Raw genomic sequence first — 26979 nt, 5'->3', positions numbered from 1 at the left:
TGAGCCAACCCAACGAAAGACTTTGAAAAGTACCATAAAAGAAGATGGGGAAATACTCTTGAGCCATGGAAGCTCGATTGCTACGAGATGAAAGAGGCAACATTCTCTCTGTTTAGTTGATGCCGTTCAAAGCCTTTAAGGCTAGACATTGGCATCAGAAGACCAAAACGGGCCCATTGGCAGACTATGAGCGGCCCCACAAACGATTGTCAGCAAGTCAAATACAGTGACAGTGGGTCAGACTGATTTTTTTTTTCTCTTTGTTTTTCCCCACATTGGGAGGGTGCCACACTAATTGCGTGACCTCAACGGACGCCCCCCCCCCCTGCCCAATGAGTCCATTAAAACGCGGTTCCACTGTCCAGGATATTTCTTTTGTGCAAGATTAAAAAAGGTCACAGTAAGTCCATCCACGCATTCTCCGTACCGCTTTTTCTCACAGGGGGATTGTGTTATAAAAACTTGACCAAAGACACCATTAAAAAAAAATAATAATAATAAAGCAGATGAGCAACTATCCAAAAATCAAATCAAAGTACGTTATAGTCCGAAGACTTTGGAGTGCAATAAGTGCTTCCAAGGTCACATGCATCACAAGATTGATGGGATTCAGACGGAATGTGTTCATGTATTCGGTTTTGAGTTGGACTCTTTTTGTGCTTTCTACTATTCATTCATTCATTCATTCATCTTCCGAACCTCTTGATCCTCACTAGGGTCGCGGGGGGTGCTGGAGCCCATGCCAGCCGTCTCCGGGCAGTAGGCGGGGGACACCCTGAATCGGTTGCCAGCCAATCGCAGGGCACACATAGACGAACAACCATCCGCACTCACACTCACACCTAGGGACAATTTAGAGTGTTCATGCAAACTCCACACAGGGAGGCCGGAGCTGGAATCGAACCCGGTACCTCTGCACTGTGAAGCCCACGTGCTAACCACTGGACTAACGGGCCGCCCGCTTTCTACTATCTTTGTTATTAATTTGTTTTATTGTTGGTTGTCGTTGTATAAATTATTTTTGCTCCATGTACAGCACTTTGGATACATCTGTGCTGTAAAAATACAGTTGAGTATGAAGCAAAAAAAGCAAGCTGCTTGTTACCACGGGTCGTCATAAACCCCTCCCACCCCCCCCCCCAAAAAAAACGCACCAGGGCCCGTATTGTGCTTCGTTGGTGCTGAACAAGTTCTGATGAAGAACGCGTTTGGTTTTCCACTGGCAAAGAGCCAAATAAGAGCAACGTTATGACGTCATATAAAGCGTCCGTATGTGGCCGCTTACGTCGACAGTTTTTGCCAGAGTCTGGCTCAACAAATAATTGGGGCCATCTTTTAGCACCAGTTTCAAGTACTGGAGCTTGAGTCAATTTTGGTGTTGGAAAAAGAAAGAACTGGTGCGAACCTGGGGACTGGCCCACAAGTAGCACTAGCACAAGAGCGGCGAAAAAGGGCCGTTACACGCTCACACTCACACCTAGGGACAATTTAGAGTGTTCAATCAGCCTGCCATGCATGTTTTTGGAATGTGGGAGGAAACCGGAGCACCCGGAGAAAACCCACGCAGGCCCGGGGAGAACATGCAAACTCCACACAGGGAGGCCGGAGCTGGAATCGAACCCGGTACCTCCGCACTGTGAAGCCCACGTGCTAACCACTGGACTACCGGGCCGCCTAAGTCAAATTATAGATAACGTAAAATTATGAGAAACGCTACATAATTTCCTGTCATTTTCTATTTCCTCCACCCTTTGTCGACAGACCTGACAAAGTAGTCATTGCGAATGAGGACCAAGTGCTGCAGTATGGAGATGAAATAGTTTTCTGCACTGCTGTCCTTCACCATACTCAGCAAGATATTGAACACGTCCCCTGGATCAGTAAAGAGAGTCAAGGCAAGGACTTGCAGATAAGTGGAGATCATTTTTTTTGTCTGCATTAAAAACAACAACAACAAAAAACACAATGCTACCTTTCGATGAATGCATTCAAAGAGTGTCACACTTTGTAACATCTTAACCTTCAGTGTGTGACGTGTATTTTTCATTTACTAAGAGCAGACGGTCACAACATGAGGTAAACGGTATAAAGGATATTCCAGCTCGCTTTTGATGTCCTCCAGCCTATGAGAGAATTCCATCATGTCCTCTTCTCTGTGCTCCTCAAATACCTTTAGCTGAATGTCAAGGGCATCATTCCTCAAAGATGACAGTTGCTATATGTATTTAAAACACACACACACACAGTAAAGGGGGAGAGAGGAGAGAAAGTATTAAGATTAAGAAGCAATTTGAGCATTGCGAGTGTCACTGGGGTTGCACTTACTGGTAAAATGGTTTTCAGGCCACACCGAATAAATTCATTCCTGATGTGTAGCCGCAAGTCCAGCTCATCAGGTGATGTTACGAGCGCATTGATTAGCTGCATGCACGCCACCTGAAATATGAGATATGAAAGTGTGTGAATGTGTGTCTGTGTAAGGGATCCTGGGGGGAGGGCTGCAGGTTTGAATTGCAGGTTTGAGTTCATGCCATGAGAGTAAGAAAAAAAAAAAAAAATCCTTCGTCCAGCAGCGGATGAGCGTGCTGACATGCATCCTAAATGAGCTCGATCCCCAGGAAGAAAAAGTAACATAACTAATGCATGTCTATTTTCTGCCGCCTCCAACTGGGGAGGGCTGATTTTAATATTGATGCAACAACCGCAGACATAAAGCCAACCGTCAATCGAAGGGAAAATTGGATCATTTGGAAGCTGGATTTCACTGCCCCCCCCCAAGTTTATTTGTGGGACTGCTGCATCCCGCGGCTTGACAAAACAATCCTCGGTTCTCAAAGCAATCCACTCGTGTTATAAAAAATGTTGTAGAAAAAACAGAAACGATTTATTTACTATAGATTTATAATGATTTGTTATTCAACTTTTTTTTTTTTTAAGCAGAAAGGCCAACATCCAGATTAGGGACGGGCAAACCGGCAGCACGTGTGCAACCCGCATCCGCACTCGGAGTGGCCCATCAAGTGTTTTACGAACATGACCCACATGCTTCCTCTCCTGCTTCAGTTCTAAGCAGTAATAATATTGTTCACCACCAGATGGCAGACATCATGTTGGAGTGCTCCGGGCACACAATCTTTATTCCACAAGGAAACTACTACAAGCGAGAACACTTGGATTCAACAATATTTGCCTTAACCGCAGCTTTAAGTGTGACTTCACGAGCCGGGCATTTTTTTTGTATTTCCCACAAGTCACAGTCACGGGGTCAAACACATATTTAACAGTTACGACAGGCATTCATTGAACAACCGTTAACACACTTCACACTTCAGCAATAATGACTGACGTCCTTACCACATTTGGGATATTCAATGAGCTGAAGGACGAGAATTGTATCAGATTAAAATCTTTGCATGAGTTGATCTCGAGACTAAATTCAAACATCTTACTTGTAGCTGCACCGAGCGATCTTGTAGCCCTTGCACGATGGGATTAAATCGCTCGATGGCTCTCCATTCCCCGGCGGTGGTTATGGCTTCAAGGACCTTCTCCAAACTAAATGAAAACATGGAACATGTGAGTGGAGATCGGGTTGATGATGATCATGTTTTTCAAAAGGATTCTTAGTTACTCTGTAACTTGATCACAAGTGGGTGGGCACTGATCAGTGGTGGGCACTGAATCACTCGTCAATAACAGATTATAGCATTTTATACTACAATACATCATTCATTTGAACTCATTCAATGCCAACCATTTTCAGACCCTTCTTAACTCTGCCACATTAAAAAAAAGTCTATATAAAGATGTACTTGGGATCGAAAATCTGGAATCTTAAAAAAAATGTCCTTGGCATTGAATTTTTAATCAATATTAAAATTTTTGGTTTAAATGGCAACACTAGAAAAAAAGCATTGCCACCGTCGTTTGAACTAAAAGCCAAAAGGAAACGAGAACACACATGTTGTCTTCGCCGACGATGCAGATGGCCGAAAGCAGCTTGACCGCGTCGGTCATCATCGCAGATTGGGTGGGGTCGATTGCTCTTGCCAGTAACGCAAGACTTCTCTCCTCCCCGAGTATTCGATCCAAGCCATACTGCAATACACAGGCAGATGTGGAAACAGCTTTTCATTCACACAATAAATGACTTTCAAGACAGCATTTTGGACTTCATTTACAGTTGCACATACAAGGCGGACGTCGCACAACGAAATGAGCGGGATTGTAGAAGGGCTTTGTTCCCTCATCTTTGCTTCTGCCCTTTTTTCGTTTTTTTGTCTGTATTTTTATATCCCGCTCTGTATGATGGTTGAATAAGGTCCACCTTGACCTTGAACTAGCTCACGCTCGATGTAACAATACAATGTCACACGGCCAGAAGGCACACTCTGTTATTGAAATGCTTAATGTATGGTCATGGAGGACTTTACAACTGCCTCAGCTCGAGGTGTGCACTCTGGACAAAAATGTATGTCTCAATACAGACAACATACATCCCCAATATTGTATTTTTCCTTCAAATTACATTCAAATAAATCAAACCAATAAGTCGCTCTGCTCCCCAGCTATGGAACTCACTCCCCGCTGACCTTCGTAATACAGCCTCATTAACACATTTCAAATCCCGCCTCAAAACACATCTGTTTCGACAAACCTATTCACTCAGACCATAAAGCCATTATTTTATTTATTTATTTTTGTTGTATTTTTTCTTATCTTATTTGATGTTGTTTTTAACATTGTACTCGTGATTTTAACTGCTTGTTGTAAGGTGTCCTTGAGTTTCTAGAAAGGCGCCCACAAATAAAATGTATTATTATTATTATTATAAATAAATCAAACCATTTTCTGGGCTATCTTCTCCATTTAGCCGACATCATTTACAGTACATAGAGCACAATGAAATGGAAAAAAAAAAAACATTGCTTTGTAAATACCAGAACCATCTGATCATGCAACCACTTTTCAAGGAACGTAGTAAAGTGTGAAGAATTCAAATAAATACAACCTGGCGCTTCAAGTAACATTCAAGCACGCCACATGTTTCTATCCTGTAAATGAACCGTTGCAAAGGCTGAATTTTAGCAGCACAAGTTTGTCAGCGCAGCAATGTAAACAATATATAGTTATATCATACGATAGACATGTTAAATTATACCTGTGGTACATATCGTTGGATCGCACAACTCTAGGCTGAGCATAGGTGAGCGGAAGATGCCACCACCTTTGGGTTCAAGTTGTTTTGAGTCACCAATTCACCTTTCAAAAGAAAAGCAAGCCATGCGCCTATTTCGCACCATTTCTCCAAAAAAAAAAAAAAAAAAGAAAATGGAGCCCGTAATTGACCTTACAGCTACTGACCATTAGTGAGTGCAACCCGTATTTTCTTTCACTCTGCATATAAGCGGTGTGAAGAAGACGGGGAAAAGAATGCCTCACAGAGGGATCATTATGGAGCTGGTGCAATGGTCTTAAGAGACAATAAGACAGTGTCTCAGCTCCTCACACTTGAGTTATCTTGCTCATTAGCTCGGTTCCCTCATTTGTGCTTCCGTTTCTGGCTTACCGACTTCCCTGCGAATGATCAACTTCAGCATTCCATCACGATGACACATCCCGGTATTTACTTTCATTCAAATTGCAAACATGTACAAATGTCAAATACATCTGCAAAATCGAATGCAAAGGTAAAATATTCAGTGAGGTTACGAAAACAACAAGCCAAAGTACAAGCCATTACTGCTCTGCTTTAGTGATACACATGCTATAGTTGGGGGGGGTACGAAAAGAAATTGGGACGCCGCTGTGCTACAAATTAAATCCTGCATAATTTACATTGTTTTCAAATGACTGCACCGAGGCAAAGTCTAATTTTGCAAATGTAAATGTGCTTGCATTAAGTTTGCTCGACTTAAGCGTCATTGTTGCGTATCAAGTGGGATGGGGGGAGACAGGGGGGGTGGCGGCTGGCTTTTAGGACTCGAGGAAAGGAAGAAGTGAGGACAGCTGTGCGCACAGTACAACAGTGATGATGTCAGGAATGGATCCTCATATCAAAGAAACCATCATAAAAAATAAAATTTAAAAAGTTTCTTGAGTTGCTAACATTGCATCGTTCAAGAGAGGAAGCCATTTTCAATACTTTAGGTTCATGAAAATGAAAAAAATATCTCCATCCATATCAGTAATGTTCCTTTTTTTTTTTTAATATTCCAAATGTTTAAGTTATTCCAGCTCCGGCCTCCCTGTGTGGAGTTTGCATGTTCTCCCCGGGCCTGCGTGGGTTTTCTCCGGGTGCTCCGGTTTCCTCCCACATTTCAAAAATATGCATGGCAGGCTGATTGAACACTCTAAATCGTCCCTAGGTGTGAGTGTGGTTGCGAATGGTTGTTCGTTTCTGTGTGCCTTGCGATTGGCTGGCAACCGATTCAGGGTGTCCCCCGCCTACTGCCCGGAGACAGCTGGGAAAGGCTCCAGCACCCCCCGTGACCCTAGTGAGGATCAAGCGGCTCGGAAGATGAATGAATGAATGTTTAAGTTGGCGAACACTGCTGTATTCCAAAATTGGTATGACCGAAAACAAACAAACGGAAAGGATGCAATATTATTCTGAAATTAATCAACACTTTCAAATACGTTGCTCTGCGTAAAAATGCGACAAATTTTTCTATATAATATTTTATTTATTTTATAACTTGGGGGGGGGGGGTAGGCCCCGGCATGCCTTCGTCCCTCGTGAAGATAAGCAGATTAGAAAAATGGAAGGACAGATGGATGGATATTTTGGAGCAGCCTTCATATTGCCTGTATGACATTTCTTCATTTTACGTATAAAGGTACACATAGACACGTTCTGAAATGGCGGCTGGTGTATTTACCTTGTTGTTCATGAAGGCTTTTAGACACTGGATAACCTTATGTTGGTTCTTTTTGTCGATCCTCTCCTGCCTACGGAAATGGAACAAACAAAATACATTAGGTAGCATTTATCCTGCTCAGGGTTCACAGAGAAGCCGGAGCCTATTTCAGCTGACTCGGGACAAAAGCAGAAAAGGTGAAGCCCGCGTTCTGAGTTATTCAATCCCAGACAGCGAGATGCAGAGAACGATTTAGCCAAGATTTGACCGTGTCAACACTATTCGGGGGTTCTTACAGATTTGAGATTTGAAAATGTCATAACTTTTTTCCAACCCAAATTTTCAAACTTCTGATTAAGAAAATATATGTATTCATTCATTCATCTTCCGTACCGCTTGATCCTCACTAGGGTCGCGGGGGGTGCTGGAGCCCATCCCAGCTGTCTTCGGGCAGTAGGCGGGGGACACCCTGGATCGGTTGCCAGCCAATCGCAGGGCACACAGAAACGAACAGCCATTCGCACTCACACCTAGGGACAATTTAGAGCCTCCAATCAGCCTGCCACGCATTTTTTTGGAATGTGGGAGGAAACCGGAGCACCCGGAGAAAACCCACGCAGGCCCGGGGAGAACATGCAAACTCCACACAGGGAGGCCGGAGCTGGAATCGAACCCGGTACCTCTGCACTGTGAAGCCGACGTGCTAACCACTGGACTACCGGGCCGCCCAAAATATATACATATATATTTTTGTTTTTTATTTTCTCAACAATTTGTGACATTTGAGTGAGTGTAACATTCTCATTCTTTATTTGGCATCATGTCGCCAAATCATTTCTACAACATGACCGCACGGTCATATTTAGTTTCTATTTTCCACACTTTTTCGGACGTGACAAGTTCTTAAATAAAATTCCGTACTTTTCCACGCTTGCGTTTTCACTCACCCGAGTGAGTGAAAAATGTCCGTCATTGACACATAAATCTGTAATTAAACACTTACTGTTTCTTGGACAGCAATCTCTCCAAAATGTCAAGTAAGAGTCCAAGGCCCTCATGACCAAAGTTCTGTACCCAGCTGGCAAAAGAGCAAACGTGGGCTATCACAACATATTGATGATAGAACAATTCAATCGGGCAGTATGTTGAATTGTAATCAAAACAACTGGGAATAGTAGCACGCCTAATGATCTTTCTTGAACGGTACCTGACAGGGTTGCTCGTGAGTGAGACCCGCAGTGAGTCCAGGCAAGCAAACAGGCGTTCTTCCATCACCCCTGACTTCAGTTCTCCCAGGAATTCCTGAGGAGATATCTGAGAGCTGCTTTTCAGGCTACCCTGAGGTAGGAAAAAAGAAAAAGACTTGACATGGAAAATGTGGAAAGAAAGAGAAACAGAAACTGACAAAGTGTGGAACATATTATATGAGTGGAAGCCTTTGGGCATACCACGTGAAAAGAGTATTGCTCGAAACCACGCTGCAGGTTTCACCGCGTTGATCCTTACTTGCACGTACAAACACTTTTGCTTACAGTGAACGTAACTTCAAGCAGAAGTCAAGTCAAAAATGTATTGCGTCCCCACGAGAGCCAAGCATAGAATGCTGATTCATATTGTGTTTGTCAAACTGGAAGCAGAAAAATCCGCCGGCGAGTGATGTCACAGTGCGCACAATCTCGGCCTGGAAACGTCACATGACCAAACCCAGAAAACAGGTGCCACCCCCACAAATATCAGCATATTTAAGACACTGGAGGGATATCTAAAGACAATCACGCAGTACCACAAAAAATGTAGCTTTTTTTTTTAAATCTATTTTTGTGCTCTGTGACTATGAAAACATTTATTTAGACATATTACAAGTCATATTTTCACAGATTTCAACGGATTTGGAAAGGAAACTTTCCATTTTAAGGGGATTTTGGCAGCCAGTTTGAAAAAATTGCTTTGAGCCAATATCAGAAGCAATCTGAAATCCAAAGAACTTTCAAATTTGGTTTTAAGTAGCCAAAATGGCAATAGAAACCATTTGTTAGAAATGAGATGAAATGTCTTAAAGGAAGATTTTATTTGGCCATCCCTACCATCCTTCCTTCAAATGTCAGCATAACAATAGCATCACTGTGTAATAAAATATAAAACATACCGTTTTTGATGCAGTGCAGACATACTGAATGACCATTTCTCTCTTCGTATTCAAGTCCTTGTCTCTCAAGGGAGTTTTTTTGTCTTCATTCAAGTTCATGTCCTCCTAATATGAAACGGACAAAGTTGGAATTACACTCCGCTTCCGTATTTTTCTGTCCTGTTGTTGACAAACCCAAGGCAATGTGACATTCTAACGTATGAGAAGAATTTAAAAATCGGGAAACAATTGTGGGCTCAACATCAAGAGGAGCCGTGACTTTTGTCGTATTTATCAGTCGAATATTCAAAAATTAAAACAGATGAACGCGGCGTGTATGGCTACGGTACACTTGCTTTGTTATGTTTTTGAAGCCCATTCATTAATGCGTTTGAATATTGCTCAGTGTGAAAAATTCTATTTTTTTTTTTTCCCCCAGTCTTCAATGCGTGGCATAGTGGACAATAAATACAAAGCATGAATGTTGTTCAATTCCTTGGAGGAAACACCAAACTCCTCAACACCAAGCTGGCATGTTGTTGTTCTTGGCTCTATATATATATCTATACTATATATATATAGAGCCCGGTAGTCCAGTGGTTAGCACGTCGGCTTCGCAGTGCAGAGGTACCGGGTTCGATTCCAGCTCCGGCCTCCCTGTGTGGAGTTTGCATGTTCTCCCCGGGCCTGCGTGGGTTTTCTCCGGGTGCTCCGGTTTCCTCCCACATTCCAAAAACATGCATGGCAGGCCGATTGAACACTCTAAAATTGTCCCTAGGTGTGAGTGTGGGTGTGGATGGTTGTTCGTCTCTGTGTGCCCTGCGATTGGCTGGCAACTGATTCAGGGTGTCCCCCGCCTACTGCCCGAAGACAGCTGGGATAGGCTCCAGCACCCCCCGCGACCCTAGTGAGGATCAAGCGGCTCGGAAGATGAATGAATGAATATATATATATATTATATATATACAGGGGCGGCCCGGTAGTCCAGTGGTTAGCACGTCGGCTTCACAGTGCAGAGGTGCCGGGTTCGACTCCAGCTCCGGCCTCCCTGTGTGGAGTTTGCATGTTCTCCCCGGGCCTGCGTGGGTTTTCTCCGGGTGCTCCGGTTTCCTCCCACATTCCAAAAATATGCGTGGCAGGCTGATTGAACACTCTAAATTGTCCCTAGGTGTGAGTGTGAACGTGGATGGTTGTTCGTCTATGTGTGCCCTGCGATTGGCTGGCAACCGATTCAGGGTGTCCCCCGCCTACTGCCCGGAGACGGCTGGGATGGGCTCCAGCACCCCCCGCGACCCTAGTGAGGATCAAGCGGTACGGAAGATGAATGAATGAATGAATGAATATATATACAGTATACAGATGTATAGAAATATAGATATAAATAAAAACAAAAACCTGGTTCCGCCCTGCGTGGTTGCTTTTCCATGCCACTTTTCTGAGGCTGGGGGGTCACAATGGCACATTTGCAAGCAAATGGCAAACATACAGGCTGTTTCAACACGTTGGTAAGCAATACACACAAGTGTACTGGTCCACGCATGCCCGTCAGGGCTGCACAGTCAACATGTGCGTTAATAATCCAAATGGCGACCCCGTTAAAGCAAAAATAAATACATGAATAACAGCGCCTCCTGTGTTTCTTGAAACATTGGATGGAAATATTGGCAGATCGCCTCATATAGGTGCTTCTCGAAAACAGATGTCCATTGATACTTGTGTACGTCCGAGTGCTACCAGGTGAAAGGTTAGCGTACCAAGATCCCTGCCAAGCCTAGCCGTGCTCAACGGGTGTTAGCGCGGTCACCGGGCACTCGTCACCAAGCCCCACCTCCGAACGTGGCTCCAGAAGGGAGCCCAAAACATGCATCTTGGGTTAATTGTAGAATTTCAATTGTGGATGGATGGACTCTGGTCTACTTTAAATGTAAATATAAATCTGCATGTATTGTATTGTATTGTATTGTATTGTATTGTATTGTATTGTATTGTATTGTATTGTAAAAAAGATGCTGATGCCAGGAGTCATTAGCTCAGTGAAAGTTAGCTGTTCATTAAAACGATTAAAAAAAGAGTGTGGGCAAAAGGGTGATATGAAGAACAGATGATATAACTTGCATACCATCATCTTTTCAAACAATGCCAGTATTTCCTTTTCTGAAGTGATTTTTGATGACAGTTCCTCAAATTGGGAGTTGGATGACGAAAATACAGACCAATCGCTGGTACTGTTTTTCAAATGAGGTACGGCCAGCCGCTCCTTTTTGCTACCCGGGATCCGAATGCTTGCAAATCTGTCCAGCTAGAAAAAGGATAGAAGGACAACAATCAAAATTAAAAGACGTAACATGATAAGGTGGGTGTTAGTTTATACAGCAGGCAATGTTTCTTAGTGTGGAGTCATCCTTGCATTCCAGGTTTGGGAAAATAATATTGTGAGAAAAGCATAAATGTGATTAGAAAGGCTGAAAGAAATATTGACAAAGATGTTGACTTATGGGGAAAGGCTTCACTTTGTTCATAAATGCGATGTTTGGGAATCAATCGTGGTCAGAATTTCAAAGAATACATTTGTTTTAGTCGTGTTAGTCAATAGTTCAAGAAGATGGAAGAACCGTTTCCATTGTTCACATCTTACCATGTCATCAGTGAGATTTCTAAATGGTAGGTGCTATGAATAGGGGACACACAAAAACAGTATGAAGCTTCATGAAGCATCTGTGCCATGCACACAAGCCACAACTGGAATGTATAAAACTAATCTCTGATCCTTTAGAGAGCAATCAGGTAACGTAAATGGTTGTGAACGCAAAGTAAATAAAAGCTTGGTAAGTACAACATCAGACCCTCTTGTGTGATACCATTTACAATTTGTGAGAATCTGAAATCATTCGCTAGTGACAGCCCTAAACCAGTGTGTATTTTGGTTCACGAAGCATTGCTAGTTTCTTACTGGAGTGCCATAACCACAACTAGGAAGCACCCAGTCCTAATCTTGACATAAATCATACTTTTTTTAAAGCCAAATACCTGTAAATATAATATAGAATGATAAGTGCCCATTGAATTCAGACATATCCTCAGGTACACAGCTGTCGTTTATCTTTTGTCATTGTTTCTTTTTATAGAAACAGTCGTTGCCACAAAATAAGGGGACAACAAAAGCAGCCCGGTGGAGAGAAATGTCCCCGTTATATATGAAGTGAAACTTACAAACTTAGGCTTGCGGTCTCCGTCTTCGGAGGATGGCGTCCCAAGGTGGGAGGCGGAAGGCTTCTTCTTCTGAGATTTACCGTCCCGTCCCGCTGTGGCTTCGAACCGCTGACCGTAGGTGTCCATGACGTTCACTCAACTTGTGCACACCTAAATCCTGAGTGTACAATTATCACACATCTTTGTCAAACACTTGTTGAAACAAGAGGCCTTTTGTTTCAACAAGTGTAAACAACAAGTACTAAATAATAAATACTAAACAAGTACTAAATCCTGGGTGTACAATTATCACACATCTTTGTCAAACACTTTTTGAAACAAGAGGCCTTTTGTTTGTTTTTTTTCCCCAAAAAAGTTGCCTTTGTTGAAGAGGCGTATACAGGGTCCATTACATACAGTCACATAATTCTGAACCAGATTCATTGAGAAAGCAAGCCGTATTGTAAGAAAGAAAGAAAGAAAAACCTTTATTAGTCTCGCAATGGAGAAATTCCAGATTCACAGCAGCAAAGTTATGAAAGGAAGAAGTAGAACAACAACAAAATAGGAGCTGCTGGAAAGGCAGCCACTCTCGCGGCGCCATTTTGAAGTCAAAATAACAAAAATAACACAAGACAACACATAGGACAGAGACAGTCGTGCAATCTAACTCGTGCGTTGCAACTGTCAGTGTGGCTGTCAACTAGCAAGTTGGCTCCAACCTCATTTACTGGTGGCTTTACATAGCTCTAATCCAATTTGTGGACTGTCAGGTGAACGTGTCAGTTTTCCACTAACCTGGGGAAGGCGGTGGACATGTAGTCGCTCTGTAGATATGGTTTACGTCCACCGATTATGTCCAAGTAGGGAAACTCTTGTAACGATTAGCTGAAATGCTGCCGACGCAGAAATTCATTCCAGCGTTTTGGACAGACCCGCGCTCAGACGTGCAAAAAAATATACTGTTTGAGTCCACCAATAGCGTTCAACGAAGAGTGCAGGCGAAACTATCATGGGACTAACTCCTCCCGTTTTCCGTTAAGCGTGCATTCGATTGGTTAGGAATGCTGCCAATCAACTAACATTCAATGGAATCGCTTGTTTTAAAAACACTAGCGTGTGTACGTGGGCGTTTTGTCTTTTTGTAACATTTATTTGCAATGTAAAAGATCAAAAATATTTATTATTCCATTTTTGTATGGGTCTGTAACAAATTTAAAGAAGCCATCCATCACCGGTGTGATAGTGAATTTTTTTCTGTAAGTGTGTCATGAGAATGGTATTTTAAGGCAGTCCGAAATCGGCCTCCCTTGTTAACTCAATCGTTGGTAGCTGCACCAATCAGCTGGCTGAAAATGCCGAAAAAATAGCCATTTTTAGTGTTTATGTGTGTCCTAGCCAGCAGTTGTGATTGTGAAGGCCTTGGGCTGATTACATTTACATCACAATACATTGAAACTGAAATCTGATTGGACAAAAAAAAGTATTTACTGTACAGGTCTGAAAGCTGGGCAGCCAAGGCACAAGCTAAGAGAGGATCATCATAAACTTTTGGAAATGCAATTCAACTAAGTTTTAAATATAGGTCAGTGCTCATGATAGTATTTGGGCCAATAGAAAAGACTGAAGGCCCTGGCTGCATGCCATTGGGAAACACTAATCTAGACGCTTCAGCTCACTGCAACCCCGAAGCAGGATGAGCAGTACAGAAAATGTCTTATTCTTCGAGAGATGATTCTTATTTTTCTCGGAAGTACCCGTGGGTTTGTTCTTTTGGGGGCTGTGTTGGATTTATGTCTGTTTTTGTATTGTTTTCATGATGTGCATATATTGCCATCTGCTGGATAAGATTAAATATGTGCTTTGTGAAAGCGGTAACGGAAACCAATATTTCATGCAGTATTACATTACCTTTAAAACACACAATACAGTAAACGTGGACCCTAATTCTTGAAGCTTTACGGATGATTTTATTGAATACTTACTGAATGTGCGACCCCAAAGTCTTTACTATGGTCTCTGTTGTTGCATTTTGCAGGTCATGATGCGTCCACACATTTTCATTTAAACTCATGTCTGAAATGAGGAAAGCCAGTCTCCTACCAGCGCTGAGTTCACAAACTTCATGGTGTTCTATCTTCATACAATGATGTTGTTTTTTTCATGCAAGTCATGAGCATTCAATGTGTTCAACCAATTTTCATGTTATGACAGTGTGATGAACATCGTATATTTCTTGCAACTCTACAGTGAGAAACACCCTGTTGAAAATGCTGGATCATTTTCTTTTCTTTCAAACAATTTATTTCACAAAGCGGTGAAACATATGCCAAAACTCGCTTTGCTTGTGAGCAACTTAGCTTTATTAGGCGACGTTTGTCAAGTGTTTTTTGGAACATGTTGCAGGTAGTGTATCATATCATAGTAAACAACTGGGAAAAAAGAAACTAGTAAATCCCTTTCATAATGTCTGATAGCATGTCACATTGAATATTAAGATAAGATAAGATATCCTTTATTCGTCATAATTGTAAATAATGTGTTTACAACAACGTTTTTACAACATTCCAAAATGGGGAATCAGAATTGCATTATGTTGAAATGCCGTTGATTTGAATTACTGTACTTAACCGATTTCATTGCGAAAATAACAAACACAAATATTTCACAATGTGCCGTGCCTTACTACCTGCCACCTTTGATACAAAACGAAAATGTGGCCACTGTTTTGAACTCTTTGGCACGCCGTCCTGTCGCATAATAGTGACGTGGGTGACGTTTAAGTTGTTCGACGTAGCGGGTATTATTATTACAGTATTATTTTTACCCAAGGATATGTGCACCAGAGTATAGCGTGATTTGTATGAGGTTTTTTTTCGGGTGTGTGTTTGGGTATATTTGAGTCGTCATATATACGTCTACTGGACAACAATGTCCACTTTGGTGGAGTCCCTGGCCAACGAGGGCTGGTAAGTCGCATGGTAGCGAACATTGCTTCGCAAATCGATGACCAAGGCGTCCAGTTGTTTTGGACTTCTTGCTTCTGTACTCACACCCACGACAATTAAACATTTAGTATATCTAAATATAGTCTTGGCCTTAAAGCGAAAGGGGAACCACAACGTTTTAGCGATGTACCGCGGAACTAAGGAAGGCTAACCGCTGTGCTTGTCTGGAAAGAAATAGTGCGCAATCAAGCGTACTGAAAAACACCAGAAAGCACATCTCATCAGAACACCATCAAAGTGTAATTCTGAATGTTTGCAGCGGGGTTGAAACTCAGAACATCGTTGCAGTTGGAGTAACAGCTTCACGGGTTTCGTGATTACGTCATACAATGATAACAACAATGCTACTGCTGCCATCACTAGTAATATTAATGCTCAGAATAAAATATGAATAGTGACGGCCCGTTTGCAGCATATATCGTTTTCCCATTTCGTTAAAAATCGCCGTTACTGTACAATCGATTATTATCGATAATAGCTACTGCTGATAAGAGTTTCATGAGGTGAAAGTTTTCAAGACTTGCTTACAGCAATAGAAAATGTATGACATTTAATAAGGAGCGAGTATTATTTCACTAAGTTGATGGGCTTATTTGTTTCTCTCATAGGCTGTTTTTGTTTTTACTCCGCAGGTACCTCAGTGATGAAGGCATTGCTGAACTGAAAGGATCTGTTGAGAACATGACACATAAGGATATTATTCGCATTGCACTTGATGTGAGTTCGATTGTATAAATATTTCCCACAGATGTTCTGATCACATCGTTGTTTTTTTTTTTTACTCGAGTCAGAGTCAAGTTACTTAATTTTACACATCTTCTGAAACCAAGTCTGAATCGATCCCTCTACAATGGGCAAGGACGTTGGAACAGATAGTTTGCCATCCCCAAGCCCAAATCTCTTGACATGCCAAATGCCTTCAGATTTCCTGGAACTTCATGCTCTCAACTTCCTGATTGATGCACCAATGCACAAAGCAACATCCATCAAGACATGCGTGAGAGATTTTAATGTGTATGATCTTCACCTCAACCCAACAGAACAAACAGTATCGTTTCAATATTTCATATATTTCAAGTACCGCCATTTCTTGGGATATATTGCATAGATTTAGCTGAAACTTGGTGTTCACCGACCGTAAACCCATTTTTTTGTTTTAAGTTTGGTGCTCTGGGATTAGTTCTACTTGATGCAAGAGATGTCTGAAGTTGTGAGAGTTTTAGCACACAGCCAAGACATCAGATGCAGTGGCTTCAGGTTACCTTTTTGTACATCCAGCCTTGGGGTGGGGGTCGGGGGGGGGGGGGGGGTGATGTTTGCATAAAGCAGATCGTTGTCCTTCTACTACACATTCCAGTGAAAGCAAATCATTCAAAGATGAGCAAAGGTTAATTGTTGCTGGTGTCAGCCGTCTCCATTTTTGCAGCTAAGCAACATTTCTTTTGCAGACGGATCTCAGACCGATTGGAAGACAAATTCTGCCATCCGATATCAATAGTGGAAGGGTTGAAAAGGTGAGTTGCACAGATGAGCTGGCTTGCATTACTTCTACATGTCACTAGATGGCCCCAACACACCTTCAAATAGGAGAGATAGATGCATCCGCTTTTGTTCTCATGCCCCGACTGTCAAACAAGTGGAAATGTTCGAATTGCCGTCAGGAGAGCAACACGTAATTTTATGTGTTGCACCACCACCACCACCCACACATACACGCGGCATGCTGGCTATGCAGTTTGCATGATCGATTCTTGTTAAGTGAATGCCAACTCAGCCTGCAAAATACAGGTGATAGGTTTTCCACCCACCTTTCCTTCCTCACCCATTCCGGCATGCATTTGCATGGATTGCTTGTTTGAGAGCCATTCTGCAAGGGAATGGACTAAAAACACGGACTCCGTTGTTGTGATCATCTTCCCAATTGCTCCAAATGCGATGTATCTGAAAGAAAACAAATAATGAAATGCATTTTGTACTTTGTTGTAGCTGTCAATTTGCATCACTTTTTTTTTTTGCCAATGTCTCTCTCTTTCTATATGGCCAGCTGGAAGGTCCATGTGTTCTGCAGCTGCAGAAGTTAAGGAATATCTCTGCACCAAAAGATATCGAGTCCCATGGAGGGCCGCGAATGCTGCGCCTGCAAATGACAGATGGCCACACCACCTGTGCTGGATTGGAATTTCAACACTTGACCAAAATCAGGTGCGGCAGTCACCGCTTCTTGCATTTTTATCCATATGGTTGATTTTTAATGGCGGCCCGGTAGTCGACTGGTTAGCACGCCAGCCTCACAGTGCAAACGCGCAGGGTTCGATTCTAGCTCCGGCTTTCCTGTGTGGAGTTGTGTGCCTGCGTGGGTTTTCTCCGGGTACTCCAGTTTCCTCCCACATTCCAAAAAAATGCAGGACAGGTTTGATTGGACATTGTCCTTAAGTGTGATTGCGAGCGTGAATGGTTGTTTGTCTGTGTGTGCCCTGCGATTGGCTGGCAACCAGTTTGGGGTGTACAGCTGGGTGAGGCTACAGCACACCCGCGGGATAAGCGGATTAGAAAATGGATGCATGGTTGATTTTTAACTGTGCTCCATTTATTGCACAGAATACTCCATGCTTGACATTGACTATTTTTCTGTCTTAATAATAAAAAAATAGAATGCATATTTGTCTGCTCCACATTAACCTGCACCTTCGTTGTGTATAAGCAAATGTGAAATTCTGCCCACAGTGAACATAACCTCCTTGTCAACGCTCGTCGCCCGCGCACATGGCTCTGTTTTCCCTTTATCTGCAATTTCCATGTGGTGGCTGCTGATCTAACGATTCCAGGCCTGATTTATTCCTCTGGCCAAGTACTGGTGGCCTTGGTGACTGCTTCCATGGTGACCAGACTGCATGTACAGTTGGAGCGGCTTTGACTTCCTGATGGGGGAGAGAGAGAGACAAGCGTAGCATGAGTCTCCTCTTTACATACGTGGGCAACATTTTTGGACTCCTCTGGCCATAAACATGCATTTGACAAAAGTGAGCGGCAGAAGTCGCAGATGTACAGGGAATAAATTGTACTCGGCATGTTTTCGCGAAACAGTGAGAATACCGCGGCCCGGTAGTCCAGTGGTTAGCACGTCGGCTTCACAGTGCAGAGGTACCGGGTTCGATTCCAGCTCCGGCCTCCCTGTGTGGAGTTTGCATGTTCTCCCCGGGCCTGTGTGGGTTTTCTCCGGGTGCTCCGGTTTCCTCCCACATTCCAAAAAAAAAAACATGCATGGCAGGCTGATTGAACACTCTAAATTGTCCCTAGGTGTGAGTGCGGATGGTTGTTCGTCTCTGTGTGCCCTGCGATTGGCTGGCAACCGGTTCAGGGTGTCCCCCGCCTACTGCCCGAAGACAGCTGGGATAGGCTCCAGCACCCCCCGCGACCCTCGTGAGGATCAAGCGGCTCGGAAAATGAATGAATGAATGAATGAGTGAGAATATCTCTGAGTATCCTGGAAACTTTTCCAGCTGTCTTGTGCTTTCACTCAAATTGATGATATCCTCTGGATAACAGAAGACAAAAATGTCTTACCAGCTCCCCCCCCCCCCCCCCCCACTCCCTTTAGTTTATTGTGAATATCAAGTCCAACTCTTCAGAAACATGACAAGGAGGCATGGCGCTTTTCATTTCAAATAGTGATCATTGCAAGGCTTGGATTTTGTAACAACTAGGTCACCAGTGACAGCCATGCCTCACTTTGTTCTATACTTGAGTTGACAGTGTTCATCATAATTCCTGCCTCTTTTTGCTAAGATTGGCATCTGGGAAAAAAAAAAAAACAACAAAAGTTCGTAGCTAATGTTTAGTGTGAAGGAGGTTGTGTCGCACCAGTGCTGGAATTATTTGGATTTGTATTATAATGTACTGGTTTATTGCCCCCCCCCCCCACCCCAAAAAAAAAACATCCCACTGGCTCAATTTCTTCCAATCGGATGCGTTACAATTAAAGTGAACCATTTCATGAGCTTACCAGCAAATGTATAAATTGCTTTTGTGCACGAACGTCTCATTTTGCTTTCTTTTCAGCCTTAATACTCCCCCCGGAACAAAAATTAAGCTCCTGGGTACAGTTCTGGTTAGAAATGGGTTTTTGCTTCTTGATGACTCAAACATTTCTATTCTTGGTGGAGAAGTCGAACACATGGTGGAGAAATGGGAACTGCAACGTGTAAGGATTTAATTTTTCCTTTTTTTTTAATGTAAATTAAGTCTCAGCTTTTGTGGTTAAGAAATCCTAACACACGTTTATGGAAATAAACACTGTCTGTCTATCATCTTGTGTGTCTTAGTTTTGAAAACCCTCCTAACCAAGTTATTACTCCACTAGAGTCTGGCTAAACACAGCAGAAACCACATCGGAGCAGAAGGTGGGCCGCCTCCTTTTTTGGCGTTTGGCCAGGTAAGTGCCATGACTGGCTTCATCTTTGATTTGAATATGATCACTCCCTTAAAGGTACAAACAATTACAAAATTTAACCAGCGTTTTAACCACATTGGAAATAGAGTTGCAATGACTAATGCTTTATGATCCACAAAGATCAATTTTATGTGGCGTCTTTCCGCAGAAGAACACAAAAACGGATGAAATGGACAGTGAAGCGCTTGACAAGAGAAAAACCCTTCAGACCGTCGTCAAAATTGCTGATGAGAATGACGAGTTTGCAAAACAGCGGACGGCGGCCATTGCTGAAGTGGCCAAAGGCAAAGAGGTAGCTGACTTGCATCGACTGGCTTGTTGCAGATGACAAGATTTTATGCAGTTCTCGAGGGCAGCAGTTTCCAATCTGTTTTGTGCCACAGACTGGTTTCTCCACTCAACATTATTGAGGTAGTGCTTTGACCAAAGCCACGGCTGTACCAAAGTTCTGTACACAAAACATGCATCGAGTACGTTCACTGAAAAAATTAGGCAAGCGGTTTATGGTGTGAATCGGTTGTCCTTATATTTTCAGTGCATGTGCGTATCTGTGCACCACTAATGTCCATCCATCCATCCATTTTCTAATCCGCTTACAAGGGTTACATGCTGGAGCCTATCCCAGCTGTCTTCGGGCAGTAGGCGGGGGACACCCTGAACTGGTTGCCAGCCAATCGCAGGGCACACATACACAGACACGAATACCCATCTGAGTCCATTGGGTGACCCGGCTGCATATATGCATTTGCTTAGTTGTTGTTTGTTTGTTTGTTTTTTTGTTTTTGATTGTGTGTTTATTTGTTCCACCCAAGCATGTTTCCTTATGTTGCTCCATGTTTTCCTCATTAGGCTCCCCGTATATTTGGTGGAGGAGGAAACGCAGGGAACAATTTATCCGCCACGACTTCACGGAACCGTGACAAGCACAGGCGGGAAGACAGGGTTGATAGACATGACAACAGACAAGAGGGAACCTATCGAGATCTGGTGAGAGGACTCGATTTCAGTCCAATGTTTAGGGCTGTTTAAATAAGACTGTTACATGTGTGTTCATTTCATTACTAATAGAGACGAATTCCTATCTATTGTGGTGCTTGAGCCGCTGTTCAGGTAGCTTGATATTCTCGCAAATATATAGAGGGAGGGAAGGAGGGTGGGAGGTAGAGAGAGAGAGAGGATTCACAAATTAACATTGTGTACCTCCTTTAAAGAATATTGTTGTTCTCTGTCTTACTCTATGCACAGGTGGTGGATGAGCGTGCCCTCAGGGACATCCTAGATATGGGTTTTAACAAGGAGGCAGCCCGGCAGGCCTTGATGGATAACAACAACAATCTTGAGGTGGCACTCAACAGTCTTCTCACGGGGCCTTCGAGTAGCAGATCCAACTCTGCGGTCGCTGACAAGCCTCAGCCTCGAGGTTTGTAATTGATAGGCATGATCTGAAATATGTGGGCAGTGGGAAGTTCGAGGGATATACCCAAAATGATCACGTCTATACTTTAGTTCAATTTTGACAAAAGGTGAATTTTGACATTTGTGCCACTTGGTCTTTCCTGCCTTTAATATCAGTTACAAATATCCAACAGAATAACTCTTTGCTACCAAGGGTTGAGAATTGTTTGTCATCCACTACAAGGTGTGAAAACTCTCCAATTTGCTGAGCTGAAGTCCTTAAAATTCCCCTTGAGGATTTTTATCCAACAATTGAATCAATCACACTTTAACTATAATTGATGAAAACATGACAGTAATCAACACCTAATATGATTTATCATTTCAACTACTTTTGCACAGACATATCGGTGATGAGAAGCGTCACACGGGCTGCTTGTACGTTTTGCTCAATGTAGGCAACATAAACTGAATTTTTACTTCTTGTGATATATACTAAATACACACACCGTATCGTCCAGGAAGGCAAGTCACTCTTGTCACAAAAATGCAGCATGGAAAAGGACAACAAAAAGGGGAAAAAAAGTCTCGCTGGAGTATAAGTTGCATTTTTTTTTGTCTGGGACAAGGAACAACCATGCTTAGCAAGAGCCACATTCTGCACAACAGTGTGACTTTGTAGTAAAATAGTGTGAATACTAGACCAGTCTGCCAGCAGTCCAGACCTGACTCCCATTGAAACTATGTGGCGCATTGTGAAGCGCCAAATGGAGTCCCGAACTGTTGAACAATTAAAGTTGTACATCAAGCAAGAATGGGAAAGAAATAACATGTCCATATTATTTTGGTATTTGTGGCGCCCTGTTCAGGCAGAGGTAGGGGACGAGGCCGCTTCAAGAATGATGAGGACCAGGAGGCTGGAGGAAGGCCCTCTGGCCCAAGTACTCTTTTTGACTTCCTGGAATCGAAGATGGGTGTTTTCTCCATTGATGGTGGGTAAAGTGGACGGATTTGCCTCAGCCAGTGTTTGCATTTGATTGCTCCATTTTTTGTGTGTGTTTCAGAGCCAAAGAGCCAGCCCCCCCAGAGACACGAGAACAATAATTGGCATGGCTCAGACCATTACTCCAAAGAAGCTTCTCACGCAAAGTTCTCCTCCCATAACGATCATCGGCAAAAAAAGAATGACAGGCCACCCCGCTTTCACAGGGACGCAGACTTTCCCAAACCAGGACAGGAGCCCGTTTCGGACTGTACGACCTCCCAAATTTCATCAGTCCAGCAGTGGAAAGGTCAAGATAGGTCATCACGGGGAACACAAGACAGACAACCGAATGACCGAAGTGATGAGGAACATATTACTGCCTCTTGCTTCGCGCCATCGTTTACTCATTCCAAGGAAACGCAACAGCAGTTGGAATCAGTTGGATCATTTCCGCAGCGGTCAAGAAACGATGATGGTGGGAACACGGCTGGCCCATTTCTTCGGAGAGGGGCAAAGGACTACGCACCCTCATCCAAACCGCCGAATCCTTCAGGAAATGACGTAATCCCGAACCCTAACCTAAACAACTTCAGGCGAAAGGCAAAACCTGACCGACCTGACTATGTTGTGCGTCAAAAGGATGATGCGCCACCAAAGGGAGGGAGCTTCCGAACATCCTGTGAAGTCCAAATGTTTCAGGATTCACAATTCCTGACAGGGGGTCCATCTAATTACCAAAACGGAGATGTGGCACCCATAAGAACTGGTCCGATCAAGCCTACCAACACAACTGTTCCTACCTACAGGGAGCAGCCTCCTAAGCGGAACTCTCATAATAATTTCGGACCCAAAAGAAAGTCTGGGCCAGGTAAAGGTCAAGGTCCTCGAGGGGCGATGAAAAGTACGAATGTCGATCAGACATGGAAACCTGGAGATCAGTGTCTTGCTCTGTACTGGGAAGACGGTAAGGTATGTATTGGCGCCCACTCGTTAGAACCTCACACACTGATGCAGACATTATGATAATCGATAGTAATGGGAAAATGAAGCTTCAAGATGTTTCATGAACCAGATGGAGATGTATAGAGTGCTCTGGATTTGACATTGCATTGACAATTTGCCTTTTCTCGACATGCGGATAAAGTTCTACCATGCCAGAATCGATGCCGTGCATCCATCAGGCACCACAGCCGTGGTCGTGTTTAGCGATTATGGAAACTGCGAAGAGGTCCTCCTCTATAACCTCAAGCCTGTTACTGCTGACATCTTGGTAAGGTTGAAAATGACACATCAATGACAAACGAAATATTTATCCCACTCATTTTCACTGTCTGACTGATAACTGGGCTTTTGTGGTTGCACTGTATCCAATTGTTAAGGGCAAAATGCCCATTTCATACACAAGTTAACTCAATGTGCTTCGCATACTTAAAAGTCCAATATTTATAAGCAGTTACATCATACACAAGTTAACTCAATGTGCTTCACATACTTAAAAGTCCAATATTTAAAAGCAGTTACCTAAGAGTTAAAGACATGAAAAAGTAAAGAAATAAGCGGTCGTATTATTCTCAAGAAATGAAAACAAACGGGCCTGTTGAATGGAAATCCCAAGCTACATTATTTAAATGCAAATAATTAAATGTGACTGACATTTCATCTGAAGGACCCTCAACTTTGTCAAATGTTAGGAGGAAGATGACGGCTACTATGACAGTTCTCTCGAGTTTCGCCGTGGTGGAGATGGACAGCCGAGGCGCACAAGACCAACCCAACAGTATTACCAGCCACCTCGGGCACGGGATTGATGGCGCCATTTAGTCTGGCGGCTGAATTTATTTTTAGTTGGCAGGGTCTTCTCCTCAGTGCTATGATTGTCCTTCCGTAAATGGACTGAATGAAGGAAAGAATCTTTCAGCATCACATTAATTCAAAGACATTTTTCTAACCTTGTCTTACTGCGTCTTAACACGACCCATCTACAGGGTTTAAAATTTGACGACTGGAATCACGCATTGGATATAGAATGTTTGCTCCTCCTCCTTGAACCTCTCCTTCTTCGATGCATTTTGGATTGCGGTAATTAGCTTGAAAGTGTGTTTTCACAATCACGTTTTTACGGTCTTCATCAATCCCGCGAGTGTTCCCTCAACTCTGATGTCTGCACACTGTTGGGAGCTGGAGGGCTTTTCAAAGGGCTTACAATGCAAAAAATGGCAACGGTAAACAGGCTGTTAGTTGTATCGCGCTTTTCTACCTCGGGTCGTCAAAGCGCTTTACACTCTTACCTCATTGGCCACCTGATGACGCAGCATCAGGAGCAACTGGGGGTGGGGGGGGGGGTCAGTATCTTGCTCAAGGACACTTCGACATGCTCGCAAATGGCCATGGATCGAACCACCAACCTGAAACAAGCACTCTTCCAGTGAGCCATGCCGACCTGGAAAAAAAAAAAAAGCGGAGCAAAAACTGACACTGAGCATTCGATTTTGTGTTGGATATGACTGTAATTATGCGGGTTTCTTAAAAGGATGTGTTGAAATAAAACCTGATGTAGCTAGCTCGTCTGTTGCATTTTTGATTGAACAAATGACACTAATGTAGCAAGCGAAAACCCGAATGCGTTTTGGCTTCTCGTCGTCGGGGGGGCAAGCATCCCCGCGCTCATTTGTCTCGTTCTTTGAAGCAAATCCCCCCGTGTAAAACAATCCCTCCCCCCCCCCTGAAATTGAGATGCTTGCAGTGCACAGATATCATTTTGCACATTACAAAAGGGGATGGATGGCTCTTCAAGCGCCGCACACATGCCACTAGCACTGTGTGAGGGACAAGTTTTACACATCCCAAAATATTCGGGTTCCAATTACACCCGCACCTGCGGCAGGAGACAAATGGACAATGCACGAGGGCTCAATTGAGGTTGCGGTGCTCTACTGTGTCACGAGTCCAATAGATTTGCTTTATTTTCCTACTGAGGCGCCGGGCGAGCGCCAATGAATAATGAATATGCGCTAATATGGAAAGTTATCCAAGAGGAACCGAAAGTGAAGCTCTTCAAAGCATTTGTGCAGATAGTCATCAAGGACAGATTTTCAATCAGACCGCTAATATTTTGAAAAGCGACTCTCATTTCATTTTGAATTAATAGTTTAGAATAATATAAGATAAGGGGGACCTGAATTTAATGTGCGTTGGTTTAAAAATAAAGGGATTCTGATTCTGAACACAGAGGTACCGGGTTCGATTCCAGCTCCGGCCTCCCTGTGTGGAGTTTGCATGTTCTCCCCGGGCCTGCGTGGGTTTTCTCCGGGTGCTCCGGTTTCCTCCCACATTCCAAAAACATGCATGGCAGGCTGATTGGACGCTCTAAATTGTCCCTAGGTGTGAGTGTGAGTGCGAATGGTTGTTTGTCTCTGTGTGCCCTGCGATTGGCTGGCAACCGATTCAGGGTGTCCCCCGCTTATTGCCCGAAGACAGCTGGGATAGGCTCCAGTATCCCCCGCGACCCTAACGAGGATCAAGCGGCTCGGAAGATGGATGGATGGATGATTCCGAGCAAGGCTGAAGCGCCAGAAAAAAAAATCAATCCATCCATCCATTTTTGAATCCGCTTATCCACAAGAGGGCGCGCTGGAGCCTATCCCGGCCGTCTTCGGGCAGTAGGCAGGGGACACCCTGGACAAGTTGCCAGCCAATCGCAGGGCACACAGAGACGAACGACCATTCGTGTTCACAATCACACCGAGGGACAATTTTGACTGTTGCATCAGGCTGCCGTGCATGTCTTGGGAATGTGGGAGGAACCGGAGAAAAGCCTCGCAGGCACAGGGGGGGAGAAATTGCAAACTCCTCACAGGAAGTGAATCAAACCTTGCACCTGTGCACTGTGAGTCGGACGTGCAAACAAGTTGACACTGTGCCACTCCTGACTGAAAGAAAAAAAAAACCTTGGTAATTATTTACGAAACAAAAGGGTTTCACTGATCTAAATAATCTGATATTGACCCTGATGTTTCCGAGTATTTATAAGGCGGTGCATGAAAAACAGTCCTCTGTAGTTGGTGTATTTGCATCTTTGTATCTTCATCAATCAGTTCTGCAACATGATCACCTTCAGCACTACCCGAGGAATGCTTTGCGCCCCACGAGAGGAGACTCGCCTGCTTTCCCACAACAACATGCCCTTTTCTCTGCCTGCTTGCCTCCCACCCGCTTCCCTCCTCTCATGTCACTTTTCATCGTCAATGACCATTATCTTTGGTTTTACCTGACCCTCCAATCCCCACCATGGTACCTTTTGTGGCAGTGATATCTGAACCTTGTAATGCCCGTCAATGTGCCCTTTCTTGGATCATTTCTACATCAACTCGAACAACACAAACCTTTCTGTCCCTTCTCTAGAGAGAAATAAAGTCGACCAGAAACAACTTTGCATCAATGTTTGATTGCTCAAACAGTAACTGCTGTAGGGTCGAGTTTTTGTATTACCTTCATTGGAGAGCAGCTTGGATTTTTTATTATTATATTTTTTGTCAACTACCAATTTCTGTATATTGTTCAAAATATGTAGTTGAAATCAGGTTACATACTGTACAGCAGGGGTCCCCAACCTTTTTTGCCCCACGGACCGGTTTATGTCAGAATATTTTCACTGACCGACATTTAAGGTGGGGCGGCCCGGTAGTCCAGTGGTTAGCACATTAGCTTCACAGTGCAGAGGTACCGGGTTCGATTCCAGCTCCGGCCTCTCTGTGTGGAGTTTGCATGTTCTCCCCGGGCCTGCATGGGTTTTCTCCGGGTGCTCCGGTTTCCTCCCACATTCCAAAAATATGCATGGCAGGCTGATTGAACACTCTAAATTGTCCCTAGGTGTGAGTGTGAGTGCGGATGGTTGTTCGTTTCTGTGTGCCCTGCGATTGGCTGGCAACTGATTCAGGGTGTCCCCCGCCTACTGCCCGGAGACGGCT

At 43.6% G+C, this 26979-nt stretch overlaps 2 protein-coding genes and 1 long non-coding RNA gene across 7 annotated transcripts in view; 1 reads left to right on the top strand and 2 right to left on the bottom strand.

The window, feature by feature from the left end:
- LOC127599010 (protein diaphanous homolog 3-like) overlaps nucleotides 1-13206 on the bottom strand; it is a 79954-nt gene extending 66748 nt beyond the window's left edge. Inside the window, exons 1-13 of one of the 4 annotated variants that reach the window (XM_052062624.1) lie at nucleotides 12973-13204; nucleotides 12196-12352; nucleotides 11621-11653; nucleotides 11105-11284; nucleotides 9007-9111; nucleotides 8068-8198; nucleotides 7864-7938; nucleotides 6882-6951; nucleotides 3962-4098; nucleotides 3450-3555; nucleotides 2326-2436; nucleotides 2097-2215; nucleotides 1764-1880 (exon numbers count right to left, since the gene is read on the bottom strand). In XM_052062624.1, the coding sequence (XP_051918584.1) occupies nucleotides 1764-1880; nucleotides 2097-2215; nucleotides 2326-2436; nucleotides 3450-3555; nucleotides 3962-4098; nucleotides 6882-6951; nucleotides 7864-7938; nucleotides 8068-8198; nucleotides 9007-9111; nucleotides 11105-11284; nucleotides 11621-11653; nucleotides 12196-12321 (1310 nt within the window). In that variant the 5' untranslated portion in view covers nucleotides 12322-12352; nucleotides 12973-13204. Of the gene's footprint in view, nucleotides 1-1763; nucleotides 1881-2096; nucleotides 2216-2325; nucleotides 2437-3449; nucleotides 3556-3961; nucleotides 4099-6881; nucleotides 6952-7863; nucleotides 7939-8067; nucleotides 8199-9006; nucleotides 9112-11104; nucleotides 11285-11620; nucleotides 11654-12195; nucleotides 12353-12972 lie in introns of all 4 variants that reach the window. The other 3 variants (XM_052062625.1, XM_052062627.1, XM_052062628.1) reach the window with 3 other exon arrangements.
- Nucleotides 13207-14929: 1723 nt separating this feature from the next.
- tdrd3 (tudor domain containing 3) lies at nucleotides 14930-24572 on the top strand. 2 transcript variants are annotated; one of them, XM_052062660.1, is made up of 13 exons: nucleotides 14930-15143; nucleotides 15815-15899; nucleotides 16631-16696; nucleotides 17227-17384; nucleotides 19242-19383; nucleotides 19543-19614; nucleotides 19781-19924; nucleotides 20482-20619; nucleotides 20878-21052; nucleotides 21897-22019; nucleotides 22092-22981; nucleotides 23157-23282; nucleotides 23704-24572. In XM_052062660.1, exons 1-13 carry the CDS (start codon nucleotides 15106-15108, stop codon nucleotides 23818-23820), a joined length of 2274 nt encoding a protein of 757 aa, XP_051918620.1. In that variant the 5' UTR covers nucleotides 14930-15105; the 3' UTR covers nucleotides 23821-24572. The 2 variants fall into 2 exon arrangements, with proteins under 2 accessions (XP_051918620.1, XP_051918619.1); XM_052062659.1 differs by lacking the exons at nucleotides 14930-15143; nucleotides 15815-15899 and adding an exon at nucleotides 15932-16179.
- LOC127599125 (uncharacterized) lies at nucleotides 15948-17231 on the bottom strand. Its single transcript, XR_007962006.1, has 2 exons — nucleotides 16991-17231; nucleotides 15948-16807 (listed from the first exon to the last, which is right to left on the bottom strand). It is a non-coding gene; the product is annotated as an uncharacterized LOC127599125 (long non-coding RNA).
- Nucleotides 24573-26979: the final 2407 nt, after the last annotated feature.

This window comes from Hippocampus zosterae, chromosome 4 (assembly GCF_025434085.1).
Source record: "Hippocampus zosterae strain Florida chromosome 4, ASM2543408v3, whole genome shotgun sequence".
NCBI lineage: Eukaryota > Metazoa > Chordata > Actinopteri > Syngnathiformes > Syngnathidae > Hippocampus > Hippocampus zosterae.
The sequence above is the reverse complement of the archived record's forward strand: the minus strand, read 5'-3'. Positions and strand labels throughout refer to the sequence as shown.